The sequence below is a fragment of the Cydia pomonella genome, chromosome 19 (genome assembly GCF_033807575.1).
Source record: "Cydia pomonella isolate Wapato2018A chromosome 19, ilCydPomo1, whole genome shotgun sequence".
NCBI classification, from domain to species: Eukaryota; Metazoa; Arthropoda; class Insecta; order Lepidoptera; family Tortricidae; genus Cydia; species Cydia pomonella.
Genome location: NC_084721.1, coordinates 499453 through 512027, shown reverse-complemented (window position 1 = coordinate 512027; position 12575 = coordinate 499453). Strand labels below are relative to the sequence as shown.

Here is a 12575-nt window from a genome sequence, read left to right as displayed (position 1 = left end):
ATATAATTCTTATAGCCTAAGAAAGGTATTTTAAGAGCCCTTAATCCTTGGAGCGTTCTCCGATTTCACGAAATAACGCTCGATAGATGTACCGAGCGCCGGCAACGCGACGCGCGTTTCAATGCAGACTAGAATAATCTTGATAGTTTTCAATATAATTTCAAGCAACATTAATTTTAGTGTTATATGATATCATATGGGCACTCTTTATTTTATTTTATATGCACAGTAGTTTTTTTTATGTACACTACTACTAAGTGTACAGACTACAGAGTGTACTATAACCCTTGCTCTTTATTCTGTCTCTTTCACACCAATGGAAAATGAAGAAGTTAGTAAATGACTGCAGGTATAAATAAAGTATATTAGTGCGATAGAGAGACAGATAGTGTTTCGTTGTCGTATCGTAAACGATTGGCATGTTGGCCACACACTTGCTTGGTGCCTAGCCAAAATACCAATCGTTTGCGTATATTAGTGCGATAGAGAGACAGTAGTGTTTCGTTGTCGTATCGTAAACGATTGGCATGTTGGCTACGCACCCATGATACCTAGCCAAGAAGCCAATCGATTGCGCATATTAGTGCGATAGAGAGACAGATAGTGTTTCCTTGTCGTATCGTAAACGTTTGGCATGTTGGCTACGCACCCATGCTGCCCAGCCAAGATGCCAATCGTTTGTGCATATTAGTACGAGAGAGAGACAAATAGTGTTTCGTTGTCGTATCGATTGGCATGTTGGCTACGCACCCATGCTGCCCAGCCAAGATGCCAATCGTTTGTGCATATTAGTACGAGAGAGAGACAGATAGTGTTTCGTTGTCGTATCGATTGGCATGGTGGCTACGCACCCATGCTGCCTAGTCAAGATGCCAATCGTTTGCGCACATTAGTGCTATAGAGTTTCAGTGTTATTTGAAATCACGTTAGGGTTTGTATTATTATTTATGACCCGAATGAAGTCCATCCAGGTTCTTATGATGGAGTCAGGAGTTGGTCACCAGAACTCCTAATCTACTCATTATAATTCCATCGTGCTTGGGCTCAAAAGATTTGCCCTGACGAACACCATCGATCTAGATGAGGTCCAGGGTCTCATGACGGAGTCAGGAGTTGGTCACCAGAACTTCCCAGAACTCCTAATCTACTCATCATAACTCCATCGAGTTTGGGCTCAATAGATTTACCCTGATGAGCACCATCAATCTAGATGAAGTCCAGGGTCTCATGATGGAGTCAGGAGTAGGTCACTAGAACTCCTAATCTACTCATTATAATTCCATCGTGTTTGGGCTCAAAAGATTTGCCCTGACGAGTACCATCGATCTAGATGAAGTCCAGGGTCTCATGATGGAGTCAGGAGTTGGTCACCAGAACTCCTAATCTACTCATTATAATTCCATCGTGTTTGGGCTCAATAGATTTGCCCTCACGAGCACCATCAATCTAGATGATGTTCAGGGTCTCATGATGGAGTCGGGAGTTGGTCACTAGAACTCCTAATCTACTCATTATAATTCCATCGTGTTTGGGCTCAAAAGATTTGCCCTGACGAGTACCATCGATCTAGATGAAGTCCAGGGTCTCATGATGGAGTCAGGAGTTGGTCACCAGAACTCGTAATCTATTTATCATAACTCCATCGTGTTTGGGCTCAATAGATTTACCCCGACAAGCACCATCAAATTACCATTATGATGAATAGATTAGGAGTTCTGGTGACCAACTCCTGAGTCCATCATGAGACCCTCGACTTAATCTAGATCGATGGTACTCGTCAGGGCAAATCTTTTGAGCCCAAACACGATGGAGTTATGATGAATAGACTAGGAGTTCTGGTGACCAACTCCTGAGTCCATCATGAGACCCTGGACCTGATCTAGATTGATGGTGCTCGTCAGGGCAACTCTATTGAGCCCAAACACGATGGAGTTATGATGAGTAGATTAGGAGTTCTGGTGACCAACTCCTGACTCCATCATGAGACCCTGGACCTCATCTAGGTCGATGGTGCTCGTCATGGCAAATCTCATGAGCCCAAACACGTTGGAATTATAATGAGTAGATTAGGAGTTCTAGTGACCAACTCCTGACTCCATCATGAGACCCTGGACTTTATCTAGATTGATGATGCTCGTCAGGGCAAATCTATTGAGCCCAAACACGATGAGGTTATGATGAGTAGTTTAGGAGTTCTGGTGACCAACTCCTGACTCCATCATGAGACCCTGGACCTCATCTAGATCGATGGTGTTCATCAGGGCAAATCTATTGAGCCCAAACACGATGGAGTTATGATCAGTAGATTAGGAGTTCTGGTGACCAACTCCTGACTCCATCATGAGACCCTGGACCTCATCTAGGTCGATGGTGTTCGTCAGGGCAAATCTATTGAGCCCAAACACGATGGAGTTATGATGAGTAGATTAGGAGTTCTGGTGACCAACTCCTGACTCCATCATGAGACCCTGGGCCTCATCTAGATCTATGGTGCTCGTCAGGGCAAATCTTTTGAGCCAAAACACGATGGAATTATAATGAGTAGATTAGGAGTTCTAGTGACCAACTCCTGACTCCATCATGAGACCCTGGACTTTATCTAGATTGATGGTGCTCGTCAGGGCAAATCTATTGAGCCCAAACACGATGGCGTTATGATAAGTAGATAAAGAGTCCTGGTGACCAACTCCTGACTCCATCATGAGACCCTGGACCTCATCTAGATCGATGGTGTTCGTCAGGGCAAATCTTTTGAGCCCAAACACGATGGGATTATAATGAGTAGATTAGGAGTTCTGGTGACCAACTCCTGACTCCATCATGAGAACTTGGACTTCATCCGGGTCAAAAATAATAATGCAAATGCAAACCCTAACGTAATTTCAAGTAAAAATGCGTTTTTTCAGAAAATCGCAGCCAAATAACACTAGACCCTACTCATAGTGTTGTGTTCCTGCCGGTGAGTAAGGTTGCCAGAGCTCAACGAGGGGTGGGAGGGGGTTAGAGTCGGCAACGCGCATGTAACTCCTCTGGAGTTGCAGGCGTACATAGGCTACGGATACTGCTTACCATCAGGCGGGCCGTAAGCTTGTTTGCCACCGACGTAGTATAAAAAAAGGACCACTGAAAATCCATCAATAAGCGAGAGTCTGTTAAGCATAGTGTAAAAAATGAACTTTTATTAAGATTTTCTAATCGCAGTATATAGCACTTCTCGGAACTCCGTAGCTGATTACGATCGCAACGAATGCCTGACAATCAAGCACAGCTCCGTCCTCTAAGCGCGCTCCGCGCGGACTGAGAGCGGGGCGGCGCTGCTGCGTGATTTATACGTGTTTTAAAAAAATATAAATTTACGGCAATGTAGGTCCCATAGTTATGATTTTTTTTTTTATAGGTAAACATAAAGTTACAGTTTGCTATAATATTATTTTTAAAGCAAAATATGCGTACAATTTGCGGAAAAAAATATAATAAAACCCTGTTTTCGCCAAAAAAATTAAGAAAACTCGGAAGGTATTTTATCAGATTTTTCAAATGAATCTTCGATTGTTAATCATTCCAGCCCCTCGTACGAGATATGTTGAATCAAATTGTAGTCATTCATGTACCAAATGATTCTTGTTTACAGCAAAATTGAGAACCGAAACGCCACATCTCACTGCAAAATTTGGAAAAGACTCCCAAAAAAACTCATTAAAAAAGAGGTTTAAAAGAGAAAATGAAAATTTGAACTGTTGGAGCCGCTAGTTTAGGAAACGATTATTTAAGTACGTTACCAGTTTTTGAAAAAATACTAATAGTTACGTCGTAATCCTGAATGAAAAAGGAAGCATTTTACAAAATACGCTCGTCTGTAGGAATAAGGACTCTTAACACATTAGCCAAAACAGTTTCCACTGGAAATTAATACATACAATTTTGCTCTGACAATACAACATGCGATTAGATATGAAATACGAGTATAAAGTATACATAGGTGTAACACAACTAAGAGAAAATAATAGAGAAGAAATAGGTTCAATACATATTGCAAATAAATGTACAAATGTGCGTAGACTGTAAGTTCCAAATGGTAATTAGTTCCAGTTTAATGTTAATGAACTTAACCAAATAAAGAAATATTGTTTGCACTACTAACTGCGTGGTAGAGATATAAAACTGTTGTAGATTTAATGTGATCATTTAGCTGGTGCTTTCATTGCAGAAACAAACTGACGAAAATTCAAATGAAACATATCCAAAGATGAATATTTTTTGTTATAAATATTACATGCTCTTAGTAGAAACTTATTCTTAACATATCTTTTACGACTAAAAGGAATACAAAACAGATTAGTGGATCTAGTTCGAGAGCTTGGACAACGGAACGACACCTTCCCCACGAGATGCTGAGAATCGATAATATTATTCAACAATTTAAACAAAAATGTAACATTCCTTTTTTCTCTACATGTCTGGAGACTTTCAAGGTGTTCGCAATTATAATCTTTGAATTTATATTTAAGGAAACGAATGAATTTCTTTTGTATGCGTTCTAGAGAGTTTATATGTACCGAATAGAATGGATTCCATGAGGTGGATACATACTCCAGATTAGACCTTACGAATGCGTTATAAAGGAGCAATAATGTGCTAAGGTTTTTAAAATCTTTGCTTTGGCGAATATTGAATCCAAGCATCCTGTACGCTTTAGCTATTATTTTATCAATATGAGTTACTAGCTGGCTCTTGCTGTCAAGATGCACTCCCAGATCTTTCACGTCGCTTACTCTCTTAAGTGTTTGTCGTCCTATTGTGTATTTGTACTGTATAGGTCGAAGTTTTCGTAAAAGTAATCATGGAACATTTATCGATGTTTAGATAAAGATTATGATTACACATGTATTCTAAACCCAAAAGAGTAAAAATAAGGAATATACATTCTTTAAATTAGTATACATATATGTACATTATTTATATTGGAACAGAATATACATTCTTTGTATTGGAATGTTTATATACAATTTTTGAAAATTTTGTTATTAAAAACTACATTATTCACATAGTGTTATAAACATTTATTGTGTGAAATTGAATAAGCTTTCACTTCGCCTTACACAATATTGAAATGAAAGCCATAGCTAAAGAGAAAAAAAGAAAAAACAAATAAGTCGCATACTTTTTCCTATGCCGTCTTATCCCCGTGGTTCCCGAAGCTGAAATTTTAAGACACGCAAACCGAGAACCCAGAAATTGTAGGTGTGAAATTTGATTACTGTCACTATTGTTTGAACCCCATTTAAGACCTAAAATCTGTTTTTGCACTCGTGTACTAATTATGGATATGCTGATGTCTATTTTATTGAAATCCGCTAAATGCTTAGTTTAGGCGCTAGAAGAAAAAAATATGATTTAATATTCGGAGTCGTCTCAAGGCGGTGGGTTTAATTTTTCTGTAATAAAACAAGTGTAAACAAGTTGTGAAGGGTAAGAGGAATCTACCGTTACGTCATTTAAAAAAATCCGTCCAGTATCCTAAGCTACAGAGTGTACTGAATCATCAGTACTTAAACCCATAACCCTACTTTAAGTCGCAGTCGAGTAAAATGTTAATATTGGGCTAGATCACGTACAAATGTATAGTTAAAAGTGGAATACATATTCCTCCAAGTTTCCTATTAAGATACTGTCCCCTAGAAGTGTATAAGCTTTAAACTTAGATTCAGCAACTATTTTCTATAACAAGATGTATTTTTTCCGCAAACATATCCAGGATTTTTTTGCGTAGAATTTAATAAGCTTTAATGTTGCCTTACACTTTATGTACATAAAGAATGTAGATTTAGAGGAAACCGAGAATTTCTCCTGGATGGTTTACATTTTCCATGATGGCTGCGATTCCTCGAGGTCCCCAAATGTCAAATGGTGTGGGCATGAAAAAGGTGACTTTAATTTATATACATACCAGATTTCATGACTGTTCTAGAGATTTCGAGGTTAGTCCTAATCCGATTGTGATACAGAGTGTACCTATTGTCCTATGCACCAATTGTATATAATATATCTCTGTTTGGCCCTATGGTTGTGAGATAATGCCATTTGGCATTAAGACGTCGTAGTAGTAGTAGTACTCTTTATTGTACGGTCACGTCTGAAAATATCGATACGGACAAAGTGCCAAAAATATGTAAACACTACCCTAATATATGGGCCATAAGGTCGTATATACATATTTTTGGCACTTCGATTGTATCGATGTTTTCAGACGTGACTACGGAAACACATAATAAAAGTAACTTACAATTAGGAAAAGCTACAAAGGCGAGCTTATCCCTGCAAGGGATCTATTCCAGTTAACTTTTGAGACGACCTTTTTTAGACGTTGCATGTTTATGTCAAATATGTGCAATAAAGTTTAAATAAATACAACTGGTCAGCGCTATTGGATAACTTAAAGGTCACATTTTAATAACTATAGAATATTACGAAACTCACTGAGCACTCCGTGTACTCCGTTATTTGCAATGTCTTACCTATGGATATATAAAGTTAACACACGTTAGCTTTTTATAGACGTATACGTAATTTTATAGATAAAACCTAATTTAGAGGTTAACTTTTAATGCGTCATGGAGTCAATAGTTAAAACTTAAAAAGTGAAAATTTACTAAACACCGCATAACTTAACACTTTTCATGTTGGTGGTTTGCGGCCAAAAAACTAAAGTACCTAATACATAGGCAAGAACGCCAGCGTAATAAGACTCGAAGCATTTCGGTGCTTGTAGAATAATCCTACTGCGTAATAATGTTTTGGGTTATTATAATATAGACAATACGGTAAACTATTTTCCTTAAAACCGTGCGTTTCTATGCGAATGTTTACGCTACACGCGAATGTTTAGATTAGCCGAGTGTTATGATAATGGCGGGGCCAGCCGTCGTAATCATTTTAGTACGATCGTTACTACTATCAGGTCGGCTGGCACAAGTACACTTAAGATCAATGGAAGCGGGTCACACGTTTTCATTCTTCTAGAGTGTATTTCCTGATTGGCTGTGTGTAAAAAAATAGAAACAAGTATAGAATAGGTGTAAAGGTGGTAGTGAAGTTTTAACCTCCGACCTTAACAACTTTCAGGCAGTATTTTTAGGCAAGTTAAAAGTCATCGTCTTCTAAATGTTGTCTGCGAGTTGTTGATGATAACGCTGAATATTGATTCAAAAGGCAATTCCTGTGCGAGAATGTCCCCAAATTGTGTAAATCTCTTAAGTTACAATGATGTAAAGGTTTTTAATACGAATGATTTCGCTTGAATTGTGTTGAAGTTTCACAATGACTATAGCTGAGCTACAGTATAACCGACCTCTGACGCCCTGATGCGCTTGTTGGCGCTCTGTTGCGCGCTGTGCCATGCGCTGGCCTTGCGAGTCCCGCAGCCGCTGCCGCCGCACCACGACGTGGCGACCAACTCAGGCGTGGTGCGCGGGTACCTGGTGCCTCGTCCTCCGCACTACGCCTTCCTCGGCCTGCCCTACGCGCGCCCGCCTGCTGTCCAAGCCAGGTTTAAGGTCAGAGCCCTTTGTGTGTTCTACACGACGTGGCCAAAGCTCGGGCGTGGCGCGCCGATATATATCACCCGCCTGCTGCCCACACCTGGTTTAAGGTCAGAGTAACACTTTATGTTCGACACGATGAGGCCACATTGCGGCGAGCGAGGCGCCAAGTACCCGCGTGCCACGCCCGCCGCACTACGCCATCCTCAGCCTGCCCAACGCGCGTCCGTCTGCTGCCCGCGCCAGGCTTAAGAACAGACCCCTTTGGGTTCTACACGACGCGGCCACAGTTCGGGCGTGGCGCGTGAGTACTTGGCGTATCGTCCTCCGCACTACGCCATCTTCGGCCTGCCCTACGCGCGCCAGGTTTAAGGTTAGAGCTACAAATTGGGAGTTCGCCTGGCTCATCGGCAACGAACGTAGCGCATAGCTCGCACTGGCTATGCGTTAAGGTGCAAAATGACTGACTGAACATTCCGTTTTAACATAACACGGTCTTTTACAGGATTAATTAACGCAGGAGAGCAAAATATTGATTCACGACGATTACTAAATTAGGAACAAAAATAAACAACAAACAGTCAGATTCCTAGAATCCAGCTTTAACTTTATTAAGAACAAATAACGAAGGCCCGTCCTCTTCCGCACAGAGCCGGACAATGGTCGTCAGCCGATTAATTCGCTGATAAACGTGAATCCCATTATCGGCGTAAACACGCCGATCGCTATCGGCACGAATATCGCGGCGCCACGCCCATGCTTTAATTTAAAATAACTAATTTATCCAAGTACTTCGCTTCGACAACATTACGGTTGTTTGAGCGAAGTGTAAACATACGAACCGAAACACTTTGTAACAAAGCTGTCATGTGATTGCGAATGATTGCCAACACAAATTTTTAGGCGCTAACACTTGTAGCAGTTTGTTGTTTCGCTGATATACAATACACGTGGAAGCGCTCTAATATATGTAAGCTGATAAATTTGACGGCCCAGTGCTGTCGAAACTGAATGATTGAATATATGTATAAATTATTTTGTTGTTTTTGTTGAAACCAATTAGCACTAATTAATGTTTTTGTCAGCCAGCTTATACATCTGCTTCTTCTTCCTCGCGTTGTCCCGGCATTTTGCCACGGCTCATGGGACCTGGGGTCCGCTTGACAACTAATCCCAAGATTTGGCGTAGGCACTAGTTTTTACGAAAGCGACTGCTATCTGACCTTCCAACCCAGAGGGTAAACTAGGCCTTGTTGGGATTAGTCCGGTTTCCTCATGATGTTTTCCTTCACCGAAAAGTGACTAGTATATATCAAATGAAATTTCATACATAAGTTCCGAAAAACTCATTGGTACGTGCCGGGGTTTGAACCCGCGACCTCCGGATTGCAAGTCGCATGCTCTTACCGCTAGGCCGCGTCGTCAGCCAGCTTATACATAAAAGCTATAATTACAGACTTTTTTACGAATGATTTTTTTATCTTATACCTGCCCAAACCATTAATTGTTTTTTGTAAAACAATGGCCCGTGTAGGACTTGACCAGTTCTCTCAATAGGTGTTGGGATCAGGTGCCTAAAAGAGCTTTTGGTGGTAGTCATACATCAAGATCACGACCAGCATTCGGCTGAGTTGCTAGTCTGTCTTTCTAGGCCCTATACGGACAAGTAATATTGTTGGTCCCAGGCTGCAGAGACTCCCGTGCGATGGGATGGCGTGTTTGAGGCTACGTACCGCGTGCGCTGCGCTCAACCCGGCCAGCGCGGCGACGCAGCGTGCCTGGTTCTCAACGTGTTCGCGCCCGAGCGGGCCACGTCGCGCCCCGTGCTAGTGCACCTGCACGCCGGACACTTCGCCACCGGGTACAGTACTGTCGCTGCTTGCCAGCTACTATCGTTACACCAGGCCTATCAGGCCCAGTTTTAAATAACTTGAAGATGTTCGATTTATATTCTATATTAGTAAGAAATAACGTAGAATCAGTTCAAAATAATCTTCATTTGTTATTCCAGATGGGGATCTCACAGTGCACCACCGCGTCTCCTGAATTTGGGCTTCGTAGTGGTGACCCTGAACTACCGGCTCGGGGCCGACGGGTTCCTCTGTCTGGGCACGAGCGCGGCGCCCGGCAACGCGGGGCTGAAAGACCAGGTGGCGGCGTTGGCGTGGGTCCATGAGAATATTGACAAGTTCGGCGGGGACGCTTCGCAGGTCAGGGGATGGGATACGTTAGCATCAAATGATTATAAATCATTACGTTCCGCGTATGTGTAATGTTTCCATGAATATTCTATAGTTTCGAGACTGGTTACTGTTTTAAATACTTTGGCATACCTTATGATATAATGACTAAGCTTTCACTTTCAAGAACCTTTCCCGCAGGTGACCTTGTACGGGACGAGCACGGGCGCCGCCGCCGCCGAGCTCCTGCTCCTGTCGGGTGCCATCGACGGCTTCGTACAGCGACTGATCCTGGAGTCGGGCTCGGCCCTCGCGCCAACTTCACTCAGCAGCGACCCCGTCGCCACGGCGATGGATGTAGCTACAGCACTAGGCTATGAGAACGATGGCAATATAACAAATGACGACCTCGGTGTGTTCTACCAAAACATCGCGGTTGCGAAAACGGTGAATTATTCTAACAGATTTGCACCATGTGTTGAAAACCTTGCAGAGTACTATTCAGCTTTATTGATTAAAGATCCTAAAGAAATTCTTCAAAGAGGCATGTTCAAGCCTGTGCCTCTTTTAATAGTATATTCAAAAGAGAAGATTTTAGACGATGACGACATGTTCCATAACATACCGAATAGCTTTGAAGATCTTTTGCCAAATAATTTAGAGTTCCAAAGTGACGAGACGAAATTGAGAATCGGTGAGCAGGTGAAAGAGTCTTACTTTGACGAACTGCAGACGGATGCGGGTATAATTGAAAATTTTGAAAATTATATAAATGATGTGTTCACTGTGTACCCGATCGTGAAGTCTGCCACCCTGCACGTGGCAAGTGGCTCCCCGGTGTACCTGATGGAGTTTGTACCCCATGATGGAAGCAATACCATATTTGAATATGTTTTTGGTAAAGAGGTCTTTAGTGAAGAAGAGGAATTAATTGCCGAGAAATTGGTAACCATGTGGAGTAATTTTTTATTGTATAGGTGAGACTCAACAGTCAATAGAGTTAGACCAAGCTAAGCTGGCAGCGATTTTGATAGCCCAGACTGTGCAACTGTTATTTTATACATCAAACTTCTATGAAATTATGAGTTTTAAATAACATTTGCGCAGTCTAGGCTATCAAAATCTCTGCCAACTGTAACTCTATGTCTATCAAATCAAATCAAATATTTTTTAATTCACCATTGTAATTTAGCAAAGCTACAAAAAGCTAACTCATAACTATATTAGGCCTTTTACTAACCTTATACAGTAGGGCCTTGATAATGTGTACACAGGTTAATCCAAATGTTGCTATAGTTAAAGCCTTTGCTTGCTACTAAATTAAATGAGTTCTTAAAATGATTTCGCATTTCACATCACAATTATGTAGTGTTAAGTTACTTTGTTAATAAGTTTCTTTGCATATTACAACTCACATGCTATTTATCACATTTTTCCAGTGACCCTACACCCTTGCAAACCACGCTATTGCCAGTGGTATGGCTGCCCATCACCTTCCGTGTCAGAAACGAAAAGCCAGACATCAGCACTGCCTCATGCCTCGTGTTTAATTCTGGCCAGATCTCTATGTCAATGGGAATGCCATCCTCGGGATACACATTGCCCGTTTGGGATCATATTTATGATAACTTCTATAAGTCACACACACCAAAGCTTGAGCTGTCGGAGAGTGAGGTCATGTTGTATAATGCAGAGATTGCTTTTATTTCCAAACTGAGTCAAGAACTACCAGGGGTGCGGGGGGACAATAATGCAAAGAAGCATGATGAAATGAAAAGTGATAACAATGTGAGTGTTGAAAATGGAAGCGGTGAAAGTGATAATAGTGACGGTAGTGAAATTGAGAATGTAACAGATGAGAATGCTGCTGGTGCTGGTGACGGCAGTGATTTCATTGAAGATGATGAGACAGGCTATATTGGTGGAGCTGGTAATGAATGGATGCATATAGGGGAATAATAAGAAGGAAATGATAATTACAAGGGGAATGAAGAGCGTTTAAAATTCTTACTAGGGCATAGGACCTTTAGTGAATGGATAGCCCACAGAGAGTTATTATTACGGGCAAAGTTGAAGGCACCAGAGATGGTGTGCTCAAATCACTTCACATATGCAATTAAAACTGCACGAGGTCATGCGCTTGGCCAGGAATAGAAGCCTATGGAGGAATCTGGTCTTCAACAGAAGGACATGATGTCACGATCCTCAGCATTGATGGACCGACTAAAGAAGAGTGCAAATATGGTATATATTAATGTACATAGCAACAAGGTTTTTTCTAACCAATTTATTTCTTTGATAATATGCATTCTTATTTTTGTGAAATAATAAATATTTCCAGCCATACCATATGCAGTAATTTGATGAAAAATGTATACCTTCTAAATTAAAGTGTAGTTGTCAGTTTCCAAGCCTCTAATAAATTCACTGATAATTTGTGCAGAGTGGTTGATGTGTTGTTCTTAGATAATAGGTTCAATAACTTTCTCAGCAGTATGTAGGAGCATTGATTTGATCTGATTAAACTCTATTTGAACTTATTAAAATCCAATATGAATTGTATGAATTCACATTATGCCATGCAATTTGAAATCAAATAAATCATTAAATATAAATAAATGTGAAGCATTTAAACTTATTGTTGGCTATGATTTGACAAGCACATGAAAATAACTTATGTAACACAAAAAGGGTAAAATTGAAATACATTTTACATTAACTCTTTGAGAAGTAAATGACAGAAGCGATGGTGGCCTAGCGGTAACAGTGTGCGACTTGCAATACGGAGGTCACGGGTTCAAAGCCTCATACTAATGAGTTTTTCGGAACTTATGTACGAAATATCATTTGATATTCA

The 12575-nt window shown here is 40.9% G+C and overlaps 2 protein-coding genes across 3 annotated transcripts in view; one reads left to right on the top strand and one right to left on the bottom strand.

Moving 5' to 3' along the window:
* The window catches only part of LOC133528169 (serine/threonine-protein kinase D1), a 94280-nt gene that overhangs the window by 79165 nt on the left and 2540 nt on the right, over positions 1-12575 (bottom strand). The gene's annotated exons all lie outside the window — the stretch shown is intronic.
* On the top strand, positions 6421-12069 carry LOC133528167 (juvenile hormone esterase-like). Of its 2 annotated transcripts, XM_061865424.1 has the most exons (6): positions 6942-6958; positions 7210-7553; positions 9224-9399; positions 9550-9748; positions 9920-10695; positions 11158-12069. In XM_061865424.1, the coding sequence occupies exons 2-6, from the start codon at positions 7362-7364 to the stop codon at positions 11675-11677; spliced, it is 1863 nt and encodes a 620-aa protein (XP_061721408.1). In that variant the 5' UTR covers positions 6942-6958; positions 7210-7361; the 3' UTR covers positions 11678-12069. The 2 variants fall into 2 exon arrangements, with proteins under 2 accessions (XP_061721407.1, XP_061721408.1); XM_061865423.1 differs by having other exon boundaries at positions 6421-7553.

Excerpts from the sequence above, each read along its gene's own strand:
- LOC133528167 (XM_061865423.1), top strand. The coding sequence starts at position 7,362 with ATGCGCTTGTTGGCGCTCTGTTGCGCGCTGTGCCATGCGCTGGCCTTG. Across the intron at positions 7,554-9,223 it reads CTGTCCAAGCCAGGTTTAAG|GCTGCAGAGACTCCCGTGCG; the intron begins GTCAGAGCCCTT and ends TGTTGGTCCCAG. Across the intron at positions 9,400-9,549 it reads GCCGGACACTTCGCCACCGG|ATGGGGATCTCACAGTGCAC; the intron begins GTACAGTACTGT and ends TTGTTATTCCAG.